Source organism: Haliotis rufescens, unplaced genomic scaffold (assembly GCF_023055435.1).
Source record: "Haliotis rufescens isolate VD_foot unplaced genomic scaffold, xgHalRufe1.0.p SCAF_19, whole genome shotgun sequence".
Lineage (NCBI taxonomy): Eukaryota > Metazoa > Mollusca > Gastropoda > Lepetellida > Haliotidae > Haliotis > Haliotis rufescens.
Genome location: NW_025963879.1, coordinates 1,364,950 through 1,389,873, shown reverse-complemented (window position 1 = coordinate 1,389,873; position 24,924 = coordinate 1,364,950). Strand labels below are relative to the sequence as shown.

At 43.3% G+C, this 24,924-nt stretch overlaps 1 protein-coding gene across 3 annotated transcripts; it reads right to left on the bottom strand.

The window, feature by feature from the left end:
• Positions 1-548: 548 nt before the first annotated feature.
• Positions 549-23,886, bottom strand: LOC124113012 (disheveled-associated activator of morphogenesis 1-A-like). 3 transcript variants are annotated; one of them, XM_046473243.2, is made up of 18 exons: positions 23,707-23,885; positions 23,228-23,326; positions 20,466-20,570; positions 19,622-19,711; positions 15,969-16,101; positions 15,259-15,334; positions 14,581-14,635; positions 13,612-13,709; positions 13,231-13,285; positions 12,318-12,899; positions 11,367-11,469; positions 10,253-10,430; positions 9,044-9,215; positions 6,076-6,231; positions 5,022-5,184; positions 4,149-4,246; positions 2,792-2,875; positions 549-1,838 (listed from the first exon to the last, which is right to left on the bottom strand). In XM_046473243.2, exons 3-18 carry the CDS (start codon positions 20,547-20,549, stop codon positions 1,713-1,715), a joined length of 2,253 nt encoding a protein of 750 aa, XP_046329199.2. In that variant the 5' UTR covers positions 20,550-20,570; positions 23,228-23,326; positions 23,707-23,885; the 3' UTR covers positions 549-1,712. The 3 variants fall into 3 exon arrangements, with proteins under 3 accessions (XP_046329199.2, XP_046329200.2, XP_046329198.2); XM_046473244.2 differs by lacking the exon at positions 23,228-23,326 and having other exon boundaries at positions 23,707-23,886; XM_046473242.2 differs by lacking the exon at positions 23,707-23,885 and having other exon boundaries at positions 23,228-23,657.
• Positions 23,887-24,924: the final 1,038 nt, after the last annotated feature.

The following is a 24,924-nucleotide window of genomic DNA, read 5'->3' as shown; positions in this document are numbered from 1 at the left end:
TTTCCCAGGAGTGAGTACAGAGACTTTGGCAATGAAGAAAGTATCAGCTCGTTGGGTTCTAAAACTTCTGACATCTGATCAAAAACGCACCAGGCACATGTCTCGTGATAATCTAGCTGTTTGAAGCTGATCCAGAAAGGTTCTTGACACGATTTCTGACTATGGATGTTAATCAGTCCATACAGCAATCTGCAAGTTCTTGATCACTCCACATTCCTCAAGTTTGTCCATTTTCCAAAGGTCACAGACCCCTGTTTAGTTTGCTCAATTGACTAAAGTTCTTTCTATGTCAAACGCCTACACGTCATCGCCGTGTCATGTCTCTCTGCGGTATGTTTCAATCATGTTTCAAGTTACATATATTTCTTCTGTTTCATATTCAGATCTATACTTAAAGATTCAGAGTGACAAAATACTCCCCACAAGACTGTATGACAAGAGGGGTGACTTCAACTTTCCAATAGTCAATTTTCCCTTCATGTCGAGCAATATTCCAGCAGCTCTAGCCCTTGGTGTCTACATTTCACAACTTGTGAGATACAATTGAGCATGCTCTTTCTACCCAGATTTCAAAGAGCGCCATGCCACTCTTGCTCAGAAGTTGTTTGATCAAGGTTATAACATTCAAGGCAACAGTAAAGCTTTCATAAAGTTTTATGGTAGACAAGTGAAGGACATGTGCATATACGCTAAGCTTTTCGCGAACACCTGGTTTCATCACTGTTTGATAGTGATTCATAAACACATGATTTAATCGGAATCGTACAATCGACTCTATATCTCTAATCGAGATTTCTATAGAATATGGAAAGGGTTCTGTCGCTTTTATTTAAATGTTAAACTCTGTTTCATTTTGGGACAGACATAGATGTATTTTATATATATAACAATGCAAACGGTAGAAACCATCCCATTTTAGTAACTAGTTCTTATATTTAATAATAGACTGGTACATGACCATCTTAATATTATGAATTTTTGGTTCGGACAATTGGACTAGTTTCTGACAAAGTATGGGAAATGTCCCGAAGTGTAAATTTGAAACTGTATGTCTATGTACATTTTTGTTCAATGCCACTTGCAACAGTATTACAGTTATATAACGACGTGTCAGCTTGATGTTGGGGGAAAGCCCTAAGCGATGCAGGTCTTAGACCTCCAACACTTTGGTGAAACCCACGGCAACTGGCATGGCATCGGTTTCCGGCACTCCTAAGGGACGCAACTCTGAAGCGCGAATTGCGGCGCCTTAGACGACTGGGCCACCCGTGAACCCTCATCCTCGATTATCCAGTGTATTATATCTTGATTACGATAATATAATGGAAATATAAGACACTGGATAATCGAGGATAATGCCACCGGTACAAAATACATCCGAGAGAAATATTAGATATTTAAAAAAACATATATATGGCCATCGCCCGCACTCACAAAGCCCAATTTATTTATATTATGAAGTGATGTTTAAGGTTGTGCACAACTGTTTATAGCACATCTGGATATTGTTCTACGCGGACACTACATTGCCAATCCATTGTTTATCGTTATCTAAACCATTGCAGGCTGTGTTTATGGTTACCGCTTTTATAATAATAATAATAATAATAATAATTATAATTATTGTTTGGGATAAGGGCAAATGGTCATCTGTCAAATGCATCTTTCAAGGTTGTCATGAAGTTGCTCGCTTGCGCTGTCATCCAGACATGTCACGTGCTCTTTATGTTGTGTGCACTGCTCTGAAGGTCACGGACGTTGATGAACTTCCGCATGAAGTCTGCGATGGCGGAGAAAACCTCGTCAGACTTCCGCTGAGGTGGCTCTCCCAAGTATTCCTGAAACGTAAATACTCCAAGGTAAACAACATTTCTCTTAAATATCACTGTTACAATATTTGATCATGTTTCATAAATATATTTAAATCCGAGTTACATCCGGGGACTCTCTATAAACTGGCCCCTAGCATAACCTATCAATCCCGACCTCAACCTCACGACTGAACTGTTCGAGGAATGGTATGTAATTTAAAACATATATTGCTACATATTGATATACTTGTGAACGTGTGAGTGGATGTTGTTTAATGCCGCAGTCAGCAATAGTAGTAGAATATGGTCCAGCTACATGGCCATCTGTATATAATCCAGTCTCAGTCAGTTAAACCAGAGACTGAAAGCATACCCAACGATTTACGCAACAAGGGCACGATGACACACAATAGCCAAGTCACCTACCTTTTTAGTTTTAGTTACCTCTTACAGCGAGGATAGTTTAGTAAGAATCAATTCTAACCTGCAAATCTTCATTGGGACAACGATATTTGAAATAGGCGTAGCTACGGTAACCGTATCATTTTATTCCTCCCTGTTATACTATCAGTAGAACGATGAGAATATAGAGTGGGTATATTTCTCTCGGGGCTTGTAACGCAAAACATAGCAGCTATATGGTCACACCCAGTGTCAGTATACTACCTTGTAGCTGCTATTCTTTGCGTTACAAGCCCCTGTGGTATATGTAGTTCAGATTAGACGACTTAAGTGTTTTACACAGACTAGAGTAGTCCAAAGAAGTAGAAGATTGAAAGAAACCTGTTTGATCTTAACATGGAGAGAACGATAGACTCTTCTTCGCACCAATGTCTTTATTCAGACCATTAAATGCATACTGTCAGTACCAAGTGAATGTCTATGAAGGATCACTAACTGTTAACACTGCTGATTTCAGTAGATATACGAGACGCTTCACTCAGTAGTTCAAAGCGTTTCCTCAGCTATATTCAACTCACCAACATTGCCGCGTACTCCCGTGTTAGACGCTCGTAGAGCTCTGTCAAACTGGCCACTTCAACTTCAAATTTCGAGAGGAAGCTCTGTCAACATTGAAACGTGTGGTGAAATCAATGGTGTTTCCAGAATATGCTCTGGTCACTTGTGCCAAAGGGGGCATTTTCACATTTGTATTTCATTGATTACAATATTCCAAAAGCCATGCAAACACGAAAGCGTCGTTATTTACTGTATAAAATCATTTGAAGAACAACGGCGGAAAATTCAGTACAATTGATTAATTGGACAGCGCCTAGAAGGCGTCGAAAGTTCGTTGTAAATTTCAAGCTAAAAATCGACCCTCTTTGGACGCTTTAGTTAGAGGGACAGATGGACGTCAAATCGCATGACGTCTAATACGCAAGTGATACCAGCATCCATTTTCAACGCATTTTCTACTCGTTTTCCCTTCTCTAAGCCTTGCCCTTTCTTAATGATTTTGACTAAAACTTCTCACCGCTGTCATTCTGTTTGTTAATGTGGATGACAGCTGGCAGCAATTGCGATGTGTTAGTGCCGCGAAATACCGCATGTGCAGAACCGCCTATTCAGTTAAGAAGTAACCAATCAGCGAAGTAGTGCATGCGTACAGTAAAATTACGAATTTCCGTTTAGAGCCCGGAGCGCCGCGTTGACTCCAGTCTGTAATCTGGCACGAGAGGACGTAGTTCTGTTGACCAATGAGAGCCCGAGAAATAAAAATGCGCGACAGACGTTGTTGCTTGATATACCATATCAATGAAGAAAAGAGGGGAGATTTATCACATCGAAATATCGGTCTCTCTCAGTAATTACCGATTTCAAATTTTTTACGCTCTTTCGTCCCACAATCGCCCAAAATGCGTCGAAAAATCCAATTCTCATATACGACGCTTTCACGTTTGCAGTGTACTGATCCACAGTTTAGTCAGCTCTTTCGACTTGCTCTTGCTCTTTTCGGGTTGTAAACGTGGTCGATGTTTTACGCCGATGTTATACTATTCCAGCCATATCATGGCGGGGCCAACTAACCATGGGCTTTACACCTTGTACTCACATGGCGAATCGAACCGGGTTTTCGGGGTGTCCCAGTTCTTCTGTTCAGGGTGTCAGGGACAAATGGTCAATATATTTCATAATATAATATTCTTAATTCTATTTAGCGGTCGCACGTGAATCACGTTTTTTTTCCAGTGGGTGACACTATGAGCATCGGGGTACGGGTATGATCACATGCAAGCCTTACCACCCGATCCATTTAGTCGTCCCTTGCGACAAGAGCATTTTCTAACCCGGTCCATACTAGGTATTTACAATGTACTGTACATAAATACATACCTTGACGTCAGAGAAATACGTCCTCTCCTGTTTATTCCACGCCCCTTTCTCCAATTCCTCCGCCACACACCTTCGACGAGCAAGTTCCTCCCTTAGGGCTGACAAATAAATAACTCAGTTGTTATTGCATAACTAAACGTCTGTATGTATTGGACGCAAAATATTCCTTGCTGGCGTAAAAGTACTTGAAAAAGAAATGTATTAAAGCATTGTAGTTTGTTTCCTCCCTCACCAAACGGGCACGCCGTAAAATAACTGAACAAAAACACTCGACCATAAGAAATAAGTTAACCCCCACGCGCTTATGGTCACGTGGTCTACCATAAAAAAGAAGTTACATGTACAAATGATTAGATAACATGAACTGTGCACTAATCGATACCTTTGCCCCTTTGCAACATAGATGGGCTGTGGTTTGGGTTGGGATGGGAGGTTTGTTTGTTTGTTTGTTTGTTTGTTGTTTAACGCTGCACTCAGCAATATTCCAGCTATATGACGGCGGTCTGTGAAGAATCGAGTCTGGACCAGACAATCTAGTGATTGATATCATGAGCATCGATCCACGCAATTGGGATCCATGAGATGCTTCAACCAAATCAGCGAGCCAGACCACCCGATCCCGGGATGGGAGGTAGAGGAATAGCTCTAAGTATTAGTAGAGGAATAGCTCTAAGTATTAGTAGAGGAATAGCTCTAAGTATTAGTAGAGGAATAGCTCTAAGTATTAGTAGAGGAATAGCTCTAAGTATTAGTAGAGGAACAGCTCTATTAGTTAGTACTTGCCTTGCGAAACAAATTTTTTTTTTTTGTATATCGTTTTTGGCCTATGTCGTATGAAATAAACCTTTTCTTGTGTGGAGCCTGACCACCCACCTTTCAGCTCCGCTTCTACTGCCGGCATGGAGAGGTCGGCACATAAGGATACATGCTTCAGCGAGTCCGGCCAGTGTACAAGCTCCGGGTGTGATGTCTGCAGGTGGGCCAGGAGGTAGTCCATCACGCTGTACCCTGTGTCTACGTTCTTTATATCAAACACCTATTTCAAACACAAAACAACTTCAGATGTATCGGGTATTTGTTGTCCATCAAACTATAATAACCTAATGGTCAGACCGGGGTGAATGAGTACAAATATTGACGAAGTAAAATCTCCGCCAGAAATTGACCATCACGCGGAAGAGTGAGTGAGTGAGAATGGTTTTACGCCGCTTTTACAAATATTCCAGTAATAGAACGGCGGGGGACACCTAAATGGGCTACACACATTGTACCCATGTGGGGAATCGAACCCAGGTTTTCGGCGTGACGAGTGAACACTTAACCTACTAGGCTACGCACCGCCCCTCACGCGGAAGAATCTGTACCAATGGGTAACATATGTGAAGCCAATTATCACCAATATACTCGAAATCATTGCGCCTGAGCCACATTGAAATAGTCCCCTAGTTCCGGTTCTGGTCCAAGGCGTGAATTAGCCAGACACAATCGACTCCATAGTTACAATGTTGTGATGACGAGAGATGTTGCTTATGTGATCAAGCACTGGTAAGATTGTTTTATTACAAGACGCGATTGTTATAATAGTGCTGTTCACAACGTCACAGGAGTTGCGTCCCTTTGGCGTGCCAGGAACCAATGATTCTGGAACGGCACTGATTATGTATCAAGGACAACACACGTGCCTGTAGGTTTCACGAACGTGGTAACAGGCTTTCCGCCAAGGTGACACGTCGTGATTAGATCGGAAATCTGTTCACAATGGCATTTAAACAAATACCTACTTACGTCAAAAACATGAATTTCGTTGTTGAAATATTTTTTGGTATATTGTATTGTATTTTGTATCATCACATTATGTCAAGAAAACAAGATGTAGTTGTTATGATGCCGTTGATGTAGATGCCAATGGTGTTACGAAGCCACCCACCTTATCCACAGACGTGATCAGGAATCCATGAACGCCGTACCCCTTTAGTCGTTTGCCGTTGAGGTAGTTGCCCACCGCCCGCAAGTAACCCAAGACCTCCTTCAGAGGCTGACTGGACAACACCTCCCCGCAGGCGTGTTTCAAGCAGGACACTTTCTGCAGGATACGAGCAGTTGTTTACAATAATGTACACGAATAAGCTTGATATAACATGATTCAGTAGTGCCACGGCAGTCGTCAGTCAACACAGACATACGCTGTCTGCAATGATATTTAAATATTGACTGCATAAACACTGAGGAGGAAGAAATAACATAAGGAAGAGAATTTATGGATGTCAACGTCTTAATAATGAGGAACACAACATTTCGGAGTATATACTAACTTCTTAATCAAGTGAATGATGAAGGAGTAAGCATATACTCCGAAACGTTGTGTTCCATAAAGTTGACATCCATTAATTTTCTTCCTTATGTGTATAACTTATAAATGCCTTTCAAAGACAAGAAATAACAAAAATTCAAAATATTTAAACAAAATATGATGTCATCAAAAGAAGAGACGTACACGCTTCCTCAGTCTGGTAAGTTCAGACGACAATATGAAAGGAGAATTTCTGACGAGAAAACAGACGCCGACGATGCCGGACAGGCAGGCCATGCCATAAGCTCACTTGACTTTTAGTCGGGTGAGCTAAACATCATATATGTTCCTCTCCATTCGTCCCGTGGAACTATATGAAATATCATTCCGGGGATATGCCGAAATATTGTCCTCATATTTTACCCCAAATACAAATCGTTGACTGGACATGATGACGTTCTAAAAAATAATATGTTTGGCTTCCCCTATCAGTGAAATAATTGTATGTTTGAAGCATGAACAATATTTCTATTGTCGCAAACAAATAAACATGCATATTTTCTTGGTTCGTTTACAATATTGTGACTTCTGCTTGTTTCAATAGGAAGCCAATAACTGGATGTTCAATATAATACTGGCGTTAAACGACGTCCATGCCCTATCGGAAGATCTTAATGTACTGGGCTGTATTCTGTACGGCACAGCGTGAGGGGAAGGTGTGTGCTGGGCTGTATTCTGTACTTACCTCCACACGGTCGGTGCAGCGTGAGGGGAAGGTGTGTGCTGGGCTGTATTCTGTACTTACCTCCACACGGTCGGCACAGCGTGAGGGGAAGGTGTGTGCTGGGCTGTATTCTGTGCTTACCTCCACACGGTCGGCGCAGCGTGAGGGGAAGGTGTGTGCTGGGCTGTATTCTGTACCTACCTCCACACGGTCGGCGCAGCGTGAGGGGAAGGTGTGTGCTGGGCTGTATTCTGTACCTACCTCCACACGGTCGGCGCAGCGTGAGGGGAAGGTGTGTGCTGGGCTGTATTCTGTACCTACCTCCACACGGTCGGCGCAGCGTGAGGGGAAGGTGTGTGCTGGGCTGTATTCTGTACTTACCTCCACACGGTCGGCGCAGCGTGAGGGGAAGGTGTGTGCTGGGCTGTATTCTGTACCTACCTCCACACGGTCGGCGCAGCGTGAGGGGAAGGTGTGTGCTGGGCTGTATTCTGTACTTACCTCCACACGGTCGGCACAGCGTGAGGGGAAGGTGTGTGCTGGGCTGTATTCTGTACTTACCTCCACACGGTCGGCGCAGCGTGAGGGGAAGGTGTGTGCTGGGCTGTATTCTGTACTTACCTCCACACGGTCGGCACAGCGTGAGGGGAAGGTGTGTGCTGGGCTGTATTCTGTACTTACCTCCACACGGTCGGCGCAGCGTGAGGGGAAGGTGTGTGCTGGGCTGTATTCTGTACTTACCTCCACACGGTCGGCGCAGCGTGAGGGGAAGGTGTGTGCTGGGCTGTATTCTGTACTTACCTCCACACGGTCGGCACAGCGTGAGGGGAAGGTGTGTGCTGGGCTGTATTCTGTACCTACCTCCACACGGTCGGCACAGCGTGAGGGGAAGGTGTGTGCTGGGCTGTATTCTGTACCTACCTCCACACGGTCGGCACAGCGTGAGGGGAAGGTGTGTGGTGGGCTGTATTCTGTACTTACCTCCACACGGTCGGCACAGCGTGAGGGGATGGTGTGTGCTGGGCTGTATTCTGTACTTACCTCCACACGGTCGGCACAGCGTGAGGGGAAGGTGTGTGCTGGGCTGTATTCTGTACTTACCTCCACACGGTCGGCACAGCGTGAGGGGAAGGTGTGTGCTGGGCTGTATTCTGTACTTACCTCCACACGGTCGGCACAGCGTGAGGGGAAGGTGTGTGCTGGGCTGTATTCTGTACCTACCTCCACACGGTCGGCACAGCGTGAGGGGAAGGTGTGTGCTGGGCTGTATTCTGTACTTACCTCCACACGGTCGGCGCAGCGTGAGGGGAAGGTGTGTGCTGGGCTGTATTCTGTACCTACCTCCACACGGTCGGCACAGCGTGAGGGGAAGGTGTGTGGTGGGCTGTATTCTGTACTTACCTCCACACGGTCGGCACAGCGTGAGGGGAAGGTGTGTGCTGGGCTGTATTCTGCACTTACCTCCACACGGTCGGCACAGCGTGAGGGGAAGGTGTGTGCTGGGCTGTATTCTGTACCTACCTCCACACGGTCGGCACAGCGTGAGGGGAAGGTGTGTGCTGGGCTGTATTCTGTACTTACCTCCACACGGTCGGCACAGCGTGAGGGGAAGGTGTGTGCTGGGCTGTATTCTGCACTTACCTCCACACGGTCGGCACAGCGTGAGGGGAAGGTGTGTGCTGGGCTGTATTCTGTACCTACCTCCACACGGTCGGCACAGCGTGAGGGGAAGGTGTGTGCTGGGCTGTATTCTGTACTTACCTCCACACGGTCGGCACAGCGTGAGGGGAAGGTGTGTGCTGGGCTGTATTCTGTACTTACCTCCACACGGTCGGCGCAGCGTGAGGGGAAGGTGTGTGCTGGATTGTATTCTGTACTTACCTCCACACGGTCGGCACAGCGTGAGGGGAAGGTGATGGTGCAGATGGCCAGGTCCACTCTCGCCTCCAGGTGGGGGATGGAGCAAAGCTGCAACATGAACTCGTCCATTGGAAGTAGATCTGACCCTGCGCGGGATTTGTACAGTTTGATGTCGTCTGCTGTCGGCACCAGTCTGTAAACACGAGGACAAGAGGTAAACATTCCTCGAATCACATTAATATCTGACCCTTTACTCTGACACCAAACCTACCCTAGGCCCACTTGCCACCAGGGGGCAAGGGTGTCCCAGTCGTATAAGGCGCCGCGATTCGCTGTGCACAGTTGTGTCCCTTGGGCACGCCAGAAACCTATGATTGTGGGTTCGAATCCCGGTTTAACCCCGATTATGTTTCTAGGTTTGTCAGCACCATACCCGTGCTCGTGGGTTTCACCGAAGTGGTAAACGTCTGAGACCTGCATCACTTCGGGCTTTCCTCCCACATTAAGCTGACACACCGCGATATAACTGGAATACTGTTAAAAGCAGCGTTAAACCCAACTCACTCACTCACTCACTTGCCACCAACATTTCGTTTGGGATGTGACAGCACAATCTCCATATCTGTTATCACCAACTAAATTACAGTCGCCCAAATAGCGTGAAATCAACAACCAATCACAATGACTCTGAACGAGAGTTCGGCACAGATCCGTTTTTCAAAATGCGAGCTAGCTGCTGTTGTCATATCCCTATCGTCTGTATTTCACAACCAGAGGATCGACCCGTTAAGAAAGTATGTCAAAGTATTTAAGGCGAAATTTACAATTATCAAAAATATTCACAACATCTTCTATAATCACCTATATCTAAATACGTATATATGTTTACATTGAAAGGATTCCAGAGCGAAAACAAACACCGACATGGATCTTGGAAAAGAAAGATGGCTATTGCTGATTCCCTTACTTCTTTGACCCGTGAAGATCCGGGTTAGAATAGGTCTTCAGCAACCCATCCTTGCCGTAAGAGGCGACTATGCGTTTCGTAAGAGGCAACTAACGGGATCGGTCGGTCAGACTCGCTGACTTGGTTGATGTATGTCCAAGTTGCGTGCTCATGATGTCAATCACTGGATTGTCTGGTCCAGACTCGATTATTTCCAGACCGCCGTCATATAGCTAGAATATTGCGGCGGTAAACAACAAACAAGCAAACAAACAAACACTCACTTCTTCATTGCGCGCAGTTTCTCTACCCCGAAGACGTCGATCTCGGTGATGGAGGTGATTGCGTCCCGGAGTCTGTCAAGGGCACGGCGGTAGGGTCGCCCTAATACAATCCCCACGATCTGGGCACGTTTGTGATCCAGGAGAACGTCGGTTCGGTTGTCCGTTGTGTCTGTGCTCTCTGGAAACATGTAACAGTTCAGACAGTGTTGACGGGAGCAGCTGTACACTTCAAGCTACACACAACACTTAACAGGTGCTATGTAACACATAAAGTGATATTGACGAGCTACATACAACACTTAACAGGTGCTATGTAACACATAAAGTGATATTGACAAGCCACATACAACACTTAACAGGTGCTATATAACACATAAACTGATATTGCCGAGCTACATACAACACTTAACAGGTGCTATGTAACACATAAAGTGATATTGACGAGCCACATACAACACTTAACAGGTGCTAAATAACACATAAACTGATATTGACGAGCTACATACAACACTTAACAGGTGCTATATGACACATAAACTGATATTGACGAGCTACATACAACACTTAACAGGTGCTATATAACACATAAACTGATATTGACGAGCTACATACAACACTTAACAGGTGCTATATGACACATAAACTGATAATGACGAGCTACATACAACACTTAACAGTTGCTATATGACACATAAACTAATATTGACGAGCTACATACAACACTTAACAGGTGCTATATAACACATAAACTGATATTGACGAGCTACATACAACACTTAACAGTTGCTATATGACACATAAACTGATATTGACGAGCTACATACAACACTTAACAGGTGCTATGTAACACATAAACTGATATTGACGAGCTACATACAACACTTAACAGGTGCTATGTAACACATAAACTGATATTGACGAGCTACATACAACACTTAACAGGTGCTATGTAACACATAAACTGATATTGACGAGCTACATACATACACACTTAATCCGAGCTCACTAGATAAAGCTTAATAAGGTGTACGAAAATATGTCGGATCTGATTTTCGGTTTCTGGGTGATAAAGGGGGATGGGGTGGGGGCAATGGTAAGGTATATGCAGTCTCACTTTCTGCCTTTTTGTTCTCTTTGACGGAAAAATGCGAATCCAGTTTTTCCAGGTTCAGTTTACAGCTCACATCCTCCACACTATGCCACAGTGACGACTTGAGCTGCAAGTGGAAATACAAGTTAAATATATGTGTACTAAAACTTGCTTTGTGCCTAGCTACAATAGACCTCCAGAAATCATGTTTGTTTGTTTGTTTGTTTGTTGTTTAACAGCGCACTCAGCAATATTCCAGCGGTCTGTAAATAATCGAGTCTGGACCAGACAGTCCAGCGATTGACAACATGAAAATCGATCCACGCAATTGGGATCAATGACATGCATCAACCAAGTCAGCGAGCCTGACCACCCGATCCCGTTAGTCGCCTCTTACGACAAGCATAGTCGCCTTTTACGGCAAGCATGGGTTGCTGAAGACCTATTCTACCCCGGATCTTCCCGGAAATCATGAGATACATATCACATCAGCTTATTATTGAAGACGTTTAACCACAGTCTGTTACAACGTACACATGAGACACACACGAACGCACGCACGTACACACGCACGCACACACGCACACTGAAAGTTAATATGGAACACCGCCCTCACCAAATGAAAATTATCCCGTGAACATCCAGGTTAAAATTCAATGCACCCAATGCTAGTCGTAAGAGACGTCTAACGGGATGAGGTGGTCAGACTCGCTGACTTGGTTGTTTCATGTCATCGTATCCCAAATGCGAAGATCGATGCTCATGATGTCAATCACTGGATTGTCTCGCCCAGACTGGATTATTTACAGATCGCAGTCGCATTGCTAAGTGCGGGGTTAAACAACCAACAAACAAACCATATTAGTATTCAATAACCTCACCAGCCCTGGCTTAAATGTGAAAGGGTATTCGCCATACTAACCAAATAGTATTGCAATGATAGCGCAATAGTGAAACAGTTCCCCCTATACTCACCATGGTCGGCGGTACTTTTGACCAGTGTGCCTGCTTTAAGTTCTTCTCGGGTTTGTACAGCAACTTCAGCCCCGATGGCTGAGCTGGACCCTGTGACGGTGGGGGTGGGGGTGGAGGAGGGGGTGGTCCTGACCCCGAGGAAGGGGGCGCGGGGGGCTGGGGACCTGGTGGAGGAGGGCTGGGGACTATCGGGTGAGACTCTTCTTCTTTAGGTGCGCTGCTTTCTATTTCAACCCCCGAGGGTCCCTGCTTGTCCAAGGCCTTGGGGTCTTGTTTAGGCGGACTTGGTGTCCCTTCCTCAGCAAAAGACTCCACCAGATCGGACCTACATTTCAAGAGATCCTTGAGTTCAATCATGACGAACTCTTCATCCTCAGTCGGGGGCCTGGAGGGGGCCCTGGTCTTGGGGGAGAACATGTTCAGGATAAAGGCCCCTGCAACTGCTGGGTCGGGGAAGTCGACAGTATCCTCGCCCTCATTGCCAGAGACTGTGCTGCCTTGTCCCTCACTGGTACCGACCACAGCCGCTCGTATGTTTTTCTCGGTCAACATGTTGGGATCTCTCATTGCAGAAGTAAACGTCTATAAAAGGATGATTAAGCATAAGTTAACGAGGACAGGGAGCTCAAATGGGGACTAAGAACCGAAGAGATGCTGACATGTACCATGCACCAGGGAACCGACAAGCAGGGACACAGTGCTAGCAGACCAAGGGTCATTATTGTGACGAAGCCATGGTATATAAAAGTGGATACGGTTTAATGCCGTTTAGCACTTTTCCAGAAATATCACGGCGGGGCCAAAAATAGCCTCATGTGGGGTATCGAACTGTGGACTTCAGCAAGGCTAGCGAACGCTTTAACCACTTGGCTACGCTTCACCTCCTCAGTGCTGTATCAACAACAACACTAACCTGTATCCAGACATCGGCAGTGTTTCCTTCTTCATCCCTGTTGCAGAGGCGGAAACTGAAAAAATAAAATAATACACGATGGAGATTAACCAGGGTTAGGACACTACATGACGCATCCCTTTTTATACAGTATCTACGTTCGTATGTCATTTAACAATACATTCAGCAATATTCCAGCTAAATGATGTTAATACAAATAATCGATTCTGGACCAGACAAACCAGAGAGTGATATAAAGTCAAGTTACCCGAGCCTGACCACCTGGTCCATGTGGTCGCATTTTAGGAAAACCACGGTTTGCTGGGGACGCATGCTCACCGGAACCCCGACGGAATATTGTATGTAGGATTGTGTTGACCCGGATACACAGTAGGTACTCACCTGTAGCTGTACCCAGATACAGAGACAAAGAAGGACCTATCGTCCAGCTTCTGAACCCAGCAAGTATCCTTCCATAGCTCCACCACATCCATCACATTCTGAAACAGTCAAGCGGACATTATGGGGCCGACCATTTGATATAGCTCGGGGTGGGGGAATTTTTTCGAAAAAAATAAATTGTCAACGAAAATATTTGAAAAAATAATTTTGCCTCATAATGCTGAAAAAGAAGAAGAAACAAAAACTATTTTGGCTCATGGTTTTAATTAAAAAATATCTGGTTTTGCAGCTGTAGAATCTGGTCTCAATACAAAATCCCAGCCCCCAGCCCATTATCTGTCAATCAGAACATACTCAGGGGTGGATTAGCACGGCGTTCTCCGAGACCGATATTCGACAACAGGTCTACGGTTTACGTCATAAAAATGCCAAATGTTTGACAAAATAATGTATTTGCCTACGTATTCCCTGTATTATAATGTATTATGCCCGCCAACAGTACGTAAACTGCCGGGCAAAAGAAAGTATACACTTGAAAATTGGATTTACCCAAAAAAGTACAAACGCTATCAGACGACTAAAAACACTGCAAACTTAAGGCCAAAACACAAATATGATACCCGTGTCAAATACATCACAAACAACTAACCGTTTGTTTAATTTGTAGCAACCATCGAACATGGGCGTATACTTCCTTTTGCTCGGCAGTTTACTTTGAAATCCTAGACAAGTCCTCGTTAGTGAGATCAGTATAAGGAGCACCGTTACACATAACGTTCGTAGCAGTGAAGTGTAAACAGGAAAACAATGCATGTAAATGTGCTACTCGTGCTAGGAAGATAATGTGTTAAGCAGCACCTCGGTGTATGTATTAACTTGAACTGTGTTGTTCAAGGGTAGATAAGTTTCCTGTTATAGTGTATACATTACAGACAGTGCATGCGTTGCCCTGATCGAGTATATATGTACCTCTTCTCCAGGAAGTTGATACGAAAAGCGGCCATGTGACACTTTTACCCGTCGACTGTAAAAATAAAAGATTCAATTTAAACATAAGTCTTGACCATTACAATTTCTTGCTCTATTATGCTTATTTGTCGGGATTCAGGTGTCAGAATAAACATTGTTTTAAAGAAAGTCAACATTACTGTTGTATTAAAGATTACAAGTCATCCAATGAAGGTTCAAAATGTGCATCATTTAATTACAGTCAAACACCGTTGTGTCGAAGTTGAAAGGACCTGCGTAAATACTTTGAGTTATGCGAAGTTCGATACAACCGAAAATGATGACTAAAGAAGGAATACGCTGGAACCAAACTTTTACTTCGAGACAACCGTAAGCTCGACACAACAGTGTTTGACTGTTATATAAGAAATACGACATCTGTCACAATAATGATAAGTGTATGGTAATAATATTTCCTGGTTTAAGATTGTAGTCATGTCAATTACTTATTCACAAACAATCGATTAAGTATTCTCTCAGTATTTCTACACATCCACTCGGCTCTTCTAGGTCCATATTATGTTGGTAGCGGAATATGCCGAATGGCCCCAAGTGCTAACCAAGTCAGTGAATTATCTCCCCTTTATGATATGGTGTGGATGCACAGGTGGCAGTAGAGCTGAACAACCAGGCACTCACCTGTTCCACATCTCGACTCCCATCTCTCCCTTCTTTTCAAGGTCCCCCGTCTTGATAGGATCATCTTTAAATTTACCTGCGAGGGAATGTAAGTTAGCAAATACATTTCAATAATGGCACGAGAAGACAACAATAAACTGAGTTAGTGGTTTGAACGCCGTCTTGACTAGTATTTTTTTAGTTATATCACGGCGTGTCAGCTTGATGTAGGAGGAAATACCGTAGTGATGCACAATTACTTCTTTAAGGGGCATTTATTATAGAAGTTGGTATGATGACCAAGGATATAGTTCTTTATTACAGTGAATACGACGTTTCGGTGTAGATACTAACACCGTTACCAAGCAAATGCTATCCCTTGGTGCAACATTGGATATTTAACACTTTGGGTGAAACCTACGAGCACGGGTAATGTTGGATATGGTGCTGACAAACCTAGAAACAAAATGAAGTCGACTCTGGGATTCCATCCCACGATCATAGGTTTCTGGCACGCCTAAGGGAGGCAACTCTAAACGGCGAATTGCGACGCCTTAGACTACTAGGCCAGCCGTGCCCCCAATACATTGTTTACTCTAAACTTAGAGTGTAGTAATCTACGTTTACCTATATCCTCGTATCAGTTAGCCCTTCAATTCTAAATAATAAGTAAACGTTCCCGTGTTTTATCTTACACCAACACCATCTCTACTTCATACCCCATAACATACCAGGATTGAAGCCACCTTGACATCGAGCCAAAACGAGGCTCAGCAAGTCAAAGATGGCGGCCTTGTCTTTGTAGTTGTCAATGTTGACAACAAGTTCTCCCTCCAAGAAGTCAAGTCTCAGGGTCAAGTCCGACTGCAAATTAAACCACAGATGAAACCTCATGTTAAATGAGAGATCGTCAGTTAATCTCATGGAGTGTATTAATATCCTGATATATACACGTGCCTTCCTTACAAAACGTGATTTTTGGGCTGTGTTTTAAGTGAGATACACCACGCGTAAGAGCACATTATCGGAATATAAATGTAATGAATCACGAAGAAATGGCACCGTCTCGCATTGTTTACGGCTGCATTCAACAGGTTTTCATAAAAGGAATACACTTAATAAATCACCTATTTTAGAATCTGACAAAAGATCGTCCCGTGCAGCTGATTGGAAAATTAACCCTGAACTCTTCGTTGTCTAAAATTAAAATAATGTTATTTATGTATACAAGTGTGTTCTCTGCTACTGATGCACGTGTGCAAGGGCTCCGTCGGGCGTTTGTCTTGTCATGCCTGACATGATGGGAATACGCAAACTAAATTTACTAATGGAGATAGAACAGTATGGATCTGAAAACAAATGTCCTTACTTCCTTGGTACTCTTACATGAAAATAACATTTATCTGTAAATGAGCAGATGGATAATTACCTCTGTTTAAAAAAAACATATAAATTAATTTGTATTTGTTTGTTTTATGTGAAATAAATATATATTGTATTTTTAAGTTAATATTATACAGCACTTCAAATTTTAAATATTATAAACTTGTTAACAAGTGGAGATACGACACTATGGTTTTTAGGCGATGATATAACTGACATTATATTCATATTCTTTTTAAAAATAATAATAAAGGATTATATAATGTCTTTCTAGAATTCTGTAAATTACCTGGAGCGGCACATGAATTACATAATCTGACATGATGGTAACCGATGTGATATTACATAATGATTACAGGTCACCTAATGTGATGTTACGTGATGGTTACAGGTCACCTGATGTGATGCTACATGATGGTTACAGGTCATCTGAGGTGATGCTACATAATGATTACAGGTCATCTGATGTGATGTTACGTGATGATTACAGGTCACCTGATGTGATGTTACATGGTGGTTACAGGTCACCTGATGTGATGCTACATAATGATTACAGGTCACCTAATGTGATGTTACGTGATGGTTACAGGTCATCTGATGTGATGTTTCATATGGTTACAGGTCATCTGATGTGATGCTACATGATGGTTACACGTCACGTGATGTGATGCTACATAATGATTACAGGTCACCTGATGTGATGTTACGTGATGGTTACAGGTCATCTGATGTGATGTTTCATATGGTTACAGGTCACCGGATGTGATGTTACATAATGATTACAGGTCACCGGATGTGATGTTACATAATGATTACAGGTCACCTAATGTGATGTTACGTGATGGTTACAAGTCATCTGATGTGATGTTACATAATGATTACAGGTCACCTAATGTGATGTTACGTGATGGTTACAGGTCATCTGATGTGATGCTACATGATGGTTACACGTCACGTGATGTGATGCTACATAATGATTACAGGTCACCTGATGTGATGTTACATGATGGTTACAGGTCATCTGATGTGATGCTACATTATGGTTACACGTCACGTGATGTGATGCTACATAATGATTACAGGTCACCTGATGTGATGTTACATAATAATTACAGGTCACCTAATGTGATGTTACGTGATGGTTACACGTCACGTGATGTGATGTTACATAATGATTACAGGTCACCTGATGTGATGTTACGTGATGGTTACAGGTCACTGGATGTGATGTTACATAATGATTACAGGTCACCTGATGTGATGTTACATGATGATTACAGGTCACCTGATGTGATGTTACATGATGATTACAGGTCACCTGATGTGATGTTACATGATGATTACAGGTCACCTAATGTGATGTTACGTGATGGTTACACGTCACGTGATGTGATGTTACATAATGATTACAGGTCACCTGATGTGATGTTACGTGATGGTTACAGGTAACTGGATGTGATGTTACATAATGATTACAGGTCACCTGATGTGATGCTACATGATGATTACAGGTCACCTGATGTGATGTTACATGATGATTACAGGTCACCTGATGTGATGTTACATGATGATTACAGGTCACCTGATGTGATGTTACATGATGATTACAGGTCACCTGATGTGATGTTACATGATGGTTACAGGTCACCTGATGTGATGTTACATAATGATTACAGGTCACCTGATGTGATGTTACATTATGATTACAGGTCACCGGATGTGATGTTACATAATGATTACAGGTCACCTGATGTGATGTTACATTATGATTACAGGTCACCTGATGTGATGCTACATGATGATTACAGGTCATCTGATGTTATGTTACGTGATGATTACAGGTCATCTGATGTGATGTTATGTAATGGTTACAGGTCACCTGATGTGATGTTACATGATGATTACAGATCATCTGATGTGATGTTACATAATGGTTACAGGTCATCTGATGTGATTTTACATGATGATTACAGGTCACCTAATGTGATTTTACATAATGATTACAGGTCACCTAATGTGATGTTACATAATGATTACAGGTCACCTAATGTGATTTTACATGATGATTACAGGTCACCTGATGTGATGTTACATAATGATTACAGGTCACCTACTGTGATGTTACATAATGATTACAGGTCACCTGGTGTGATATTACATGATGGTTACAGGTCACATGATGTGATGCTACATGATGGTTACTCGTCACGTGAGGAGATGTTACATAGTGGCTACACGGCACATGAGGAGATGTTACGTAGTGGCTACACGACACATGAGGAGATGTTACGTAGTGGCTACACGACACATGAGGAGATGTTACGTAGTGGCTACACGTCACGTGAGGAGATGTTACGTAGTGGCTACACGTCACATGAGGAGATGTTACGTAGTGGCTACACGACACATGAGGAGATGTTACGTAGTGGCTACACGTCACGTGAGGAGATGTTACGTAGTGGCTACACGTCACATGAGGAGATGTTACGTAGTGGCTACACATCACATGAGGAGATGTTACGTAATGGCTACACGTCACATGAGGAGATGTTACGTAATGGCTACACGTCACAAGAGGAGATGTTACGTAATGACTACACGTCACGTGAGGAGATGTTACGTAGTGGCTACACGTCACAAGAGGAGATGTTACGTAATGGCTACACGTCACGTGAGGAGATGTTACGTAATGACTACACGTCACGTGAGGAGATGTTACGTAGTGGCTACACGTCACGTGAGGAGATGTTACGTAATGGCTACACGTCACAAGAGGAGATGTTACGTAATGGCTACACGTCACGTGAGGAGATGTTACGTAATGGCTACACGTCACATGAGGAGATGTTACGTAGTGGCTACAAGTCACATGAGGAGATGTTACGTAGTGGCTACACGTCACATGAGGAGATGTTACGTAATGGCTACACGTCACATGAGGAGATGTTACGTAATGACTACACGTCACATGAGGAGATGTTACGTAGTGGCTACACGTTACCGATGTGAATCTGTGGAGCAGGAGCAGGCTGTGGTGTCGCTTGGTAACGCCGTTCTGGTGCAGGTACAACCGGAACTCACTCAGCTTAATCTGCAAGACGAATATAGACTTCCATAACACTGGCGGCCCAGTTGGTGTTTGTTGTTTGATGCCGCACTCAGCAATATTCCATCTATATGCGGTCTGTACATAACCGAGTCTTGACAATCCAATGATTGACATCATCAGCATCGATCAACGCAAGTGGGATACGATGACATGCATAAACCAAGTCGGCGAACCTGACCACCCGATCCCCTTTGTCGCCTCTTACGACAAGCATGTCTTGCTGAAGACCAATTCTAACCCGGATCTTAATGGGTCGGGATAGGAAGTGAGTTCTTTAGATTGTCTGGATCATACTCCCTTGCTCATATCAAACATATAGAAACACAAGGAAGAGAATTTATGGATGTCAACTTCTTTATTATGAGGAACACAACGTTTCGGAGTATATGCTTACTCCTTGTTATTCACCTGATGAAGGAGTAAGCATATACTCCGAAACGTTGTGTTCCTCATAATAAAGAAGTTGACATCCATAAATTCTCTTCCTTATGTGTATCACTTCTAAATGCCTCTTAAAGACCTGATATAGAAACATTACTAAACCTCGAACTCTGTTTTCTCGATAAAACGATGTCTTGTTTGGCATAATTTGTATCCGTTTGTCTCGAACAACGGATAATTCGACATACAGTGGGTGGTCCAGGAAGAATCAAGTTAAGGACTACCCGCAATGTACACGTTACATAATGTGAGTCCCTGTCATTCCTATATATCGATGTGTACAAAGTATACTGACCTGCAATATGGCGGTTTTCCAGTCGGGTGTGTAAACACTGTATGCGTAGACGTCTTTGTCCATCGTTGTTGCTGTTGTCGTCATGACGTGTAGTGACAGTTAAATCTGTTAAAGTAACCTCAAATTATTAACGATTGAGTGTGTTTGGTTTAACGCCGCTTTGACCAGTATTTCAGTCATATCACGGTATGTCAGCTAGGTGTGGAAATGAGCAGCGTGATGCAGGGTGATGCAGCGTGATGCAAGGTGACGTAGCGTGATGCAGGGTGATGCAGCGTGATGCAAGGTGACGTAGCGTGATGCAGGGTGATGCAGCGTGATGCAAGGTGACGTAGCGTGATGCAGGGTGATGCAGCGTGATGCAAGGTGACGTAGCGTGATGCAGGGTGATGCAGCGTGATGCAAGGTGACGTAGCGTGATGCAGGGTGATGCAGCGTGATGCAAGGTGACGTAGCGTGATGCAGGGTGATGCAGCGTGATGCAGCGTGATGCAGGGGGATGCAGCGTGATCCAGGATGATGCAGCGTGATGCAGGGGGATGCAGCGTGATGCAGGGTGACGCAGCGTGATGCAGGATGATGACGTTTACCACTTTGGTGAACCCCATGAACACGGGAATGGTGCTGACAAATCCAGGCGAATCTAGGATTCGAACAACGGATTCTGACTCGACAAAGGGACGTAACTCTGCACATTGAATTGAGCCGCCAGCAATAATACACATGGATACGATGACTGATCTGTGAATATAATTCTATTTAATTCTCTCATGACGTGTTTTTCTTAAATATAATGCCAAACAGAAATATGAACTATAAATATGCAATTCATCTGCTATCGTTTAAGGGGGCCACGTTATTGCTTCCGCTTTTCCTGCTCTAAAATATGATGGAACATATCTTAGGCGACGATCTGAACACAAACCCGCAACTCAAATGTTGGTGAGTGTGTTTCGGAGCTTTATTCAGTTTGATCGTCATGCTGTATATTAAATAATACAATCATTGGGATGTCATCATAACCGCATGTCACTATTCTAGATCCGCGTTGCAGCTCACTCGGAACATGGGTCGTATTTCCACATGTTTACTTTATATTCAACTAGTTCACATAAATATGTGTTGATGCTCAGAATGATTCATGATTCAAACACTAGGCGGCAGCTGGCGACTGCAGCGGATAACTGTGTATAATAACCTCACTGTGCAGTGTATTTGATGAAAAACTAAAGAGCGTGTCTCTGAAATTCATACTCTTGACCTGTACCCTAACACTACGTGGAAGCTCCAAGCCACTAGAGTCACTGTCCAAAGTCTCGTAAAACATGCAGTAACCTTTCCGCGGATTATCAAAACAAAAATATGACGGTTTTTTGGGTTTTGTTTTGTTTTAAATTGAGAAGTTTTCATGCATATTTCCGACAGTAGAGAGACAGGGTGAGAGAAACGCATCCCGTATATGGCGGAGTAGCAATTATCAGCCTCAGGATCATCTACCTCGTGAGTATTTCTGATCGGTGTAGCCAGAAATGGGCTTCACATATAGTACCCATGTGGGAATCGAACCCTGATCTTCGGCGTGACGAGCGAACGCTTTAACCACTAGGCTACTCCACCGTCCCCGTTTGTCGTAAGAGCCGTCTAAATGAGGATCAGGTGGTCAAAATGTGTGTCATGGCTGGTTGTGTGTGATCCTACCCACAACGTGGATCAATGCTCATCTTATCAACCACCGGTTGCCCTGGTCCCGATTCGATTATTTACAGGCATATTACATGACAAAGTTGGACACTGCCGAATCCGGCGTAAAACAGCATCGTTGTATAAGTAACTTACAGTGTTTACATGTCAAGTTAACCTTAAGTGGTGTCGTGTTGGGTGAGTCAGCACGCATTGATCACAAGGGCTGGATTAATTTGGTTGCCGTGAAGTAGTTTAAATCAAGTCTAGCCTTGTCGTCTTGCTCTGTTATTTTAAAGGCGAGAGATTCAGGACAATAGACTTACAAAGGTCTCCTTTTATTATTTGTTTTAACACCTGTGGTGTTAATTAACCTGCTGGCTGCACATAGACTTCCCTGGTCAGGTACATTTCATGTTTACGAATCAATAAATATATATATATATATGTAACATTCTGTCGGCCCATTGCTACAATCAACTGGTCTCCTGCCATTGTTGGAATAACGATGTTTCCAGGTAGAACATGTGTTGCGTTTATACTCAAAGCGATAAGCATTTTTTCCTCCTTGTTCATTCCTTGTTGAATTTATAATTGTGATCAATGCAGCAAAATAAAAGAAAGTATCGGGACACCATTTATGGGTAGTGGTCACGATCAAGATATCACAAATATGACTGACATGTTATTTGTAATGCTATGTTTCGTCCTCTTTGGCAAAGATACAAGAACTGTTATAAATACATTCAAATTGTTCAAACACTATCAGGAACATCGGCTTCGTGATGATAACATTTGGGACGGTCCATATATTTACAAATATATATTCCACAGTACCAGTGATTCTGTATTCAGGACGATTTCATTGGGACCATCCATTATAAATCAGTATAAAGTGAATGATCCCTGATGCGACCAACACTACTTTATACGCTATTGGGTATATTTCATGTTAATGAGAGTGAGCTTAACACATTGTACCCAAGTGGGATTCGAACCCGGGCCTTTGGCGTGACGAACGAATTCATAATAACCACTACTTACCCAACAGCCCCTAAATTACTGGAATATATGGTACTTACCTGAAGGGGTATGTGGACTGACTTGTGCGTGTACAACTATTCTATAATGAAAATTCACATGACAGATCTCATCACGTGACGTGAAGTGCCCTTTCCGACCTGCAAATAGAACACACAGGACCGAGTTCCGAGTATTTCAGTTTCCGAGGGAATCCCAACTCCGTCAACAGGAAATCCCACAGTGGGGCTGCGACAGACTATCACAACACATACTGGTGTATTAGTCTGTCTTTGTTAATAAACATTCTTGGTTATATAAACTACGTTTTACATAACGCTGAGCACTATATAATCACTGAATGTATGTATTACTGTGTGTTCATGCGTTCAATGGTCGATAGAAGGGCCTTGGTTGTATTGTGTACCTTGTCGTATTTTATAAACAAGGATACGGTTCGCTTCGTACTTGTCAATATAACCGGCTGTTGAAGATAATTGTTGTGTAGATTCATCATCAAATGGAAAATGATTACACTTACGTGTCCTGGAGCTAGGACTCGGTGACCTGTCAAATATCCTCACATGACGGGTGGAGTCACGAGGGGTGCAGACGGTCACCCGTGACGTAGCTATGTCTACCCGGTAGAGCTATTTATATACATTAATGGTGACATACTTACACAGGAAGTGATTTCTCAACAGATCACTGTCGGATGTTATAGCTTCATTCAAACGTAAATAACATGGTAAACGCGTAATTCGGGAAAACCATTGCTTGAAGGTCACTGATTTTATGGATTGGTAGCTCCGTATATTCTTGCTTTTCTTCTAATATAGTGTCGCGAAAGTATTGTTCATATATATTTAAGAATCAAATTCAACAAATTGTGAATGCGCGTTGATACAGAAGTACTGGACTGGTTGGCTCGGAGTCAGTATACTGTGTCTGAGTGGGGTATTCATGTTAAACTGCGGCATGGTATCTCAGCGGGCTAGCACTATAAATCGCATCAGTCCGGACTAATACAAGCAGACAGACAGACAGACAGACAGACACGCGCACACACACACACACACACACACACACACGTGCATGCACGTCGCTTTATACGTGCAATGATCGTAGACGTGACGTTAAACCCCATTTCACCTCACCTCCTCAGAAACGGTTTCTAAGTTTTCCACATGCCATTAATAGCCGTTACCTGAAAAACAGGGGTTGAAGACGCTTGCCCACCACACCATGACTTGAATTAAATGTTTTCGTAAGTAAATGATAGTTTTAGTTAATGAAAAATGTAAGTGTTTGTTGAAATGTGGGCCGATGGATTTAACAGATGAGGTTGCCGTAAACCAATTTCTATTTTCGAATTTTTCGATGTTGATGTCCAGTTTTCAAAGCATATAGTTAAGAACCTTGAATACGTTGACGTTTGTGTTAACTGAGAGGTAAAGCGAGTGAGTTGGGTTTTACTTTGAGTAATAGTCCAGTTATATGTAGGACGCAGTTCCTAGGCGGTTCTCACCTTGGTGAAACCAGCCAGTACGGTATGGTGTGGTACTGACAAATCAAGGAGCAAAGGACACTAGGAATCGAAGCAACAAACATTGAAGAGCATGCAACTCTACACAGCGAACTGTCGCTCCTCCAGGACAGGGCCATCCCGTCTCCTGGATCTGGAAATACTTAACGCTGCTTTTGTATTCATACAACCATTTTAAGATTTTTGTACATCGAGATCTCTTCTGTCGCTAAA

Excerpts from the sequence above, each read along its gene's own strand:
- LOC124113012 (XM_046473244.2), bottom strand. The coding sequence starts at position 20,549 with ATGACGACAACAGCAACAACGATGGACAAAGACGTCTACGCATACAGT. Across the intron at positions 13,286-13,611 it reads GTATCTGGGTACAGCTACAG|TTTCCGCCTCTGCAACAGGG; the intron begins GTGAGTACCTAC and ends TTATTTTTTCAG. Across the intron at positions 5,185-6,075 it reads TGATCACGTCTGTGGATAAG|GTGTTTGATATAAAGAACGT; the intron begins GTGGGTGGCTTC and ends TGTTTGAAATAG.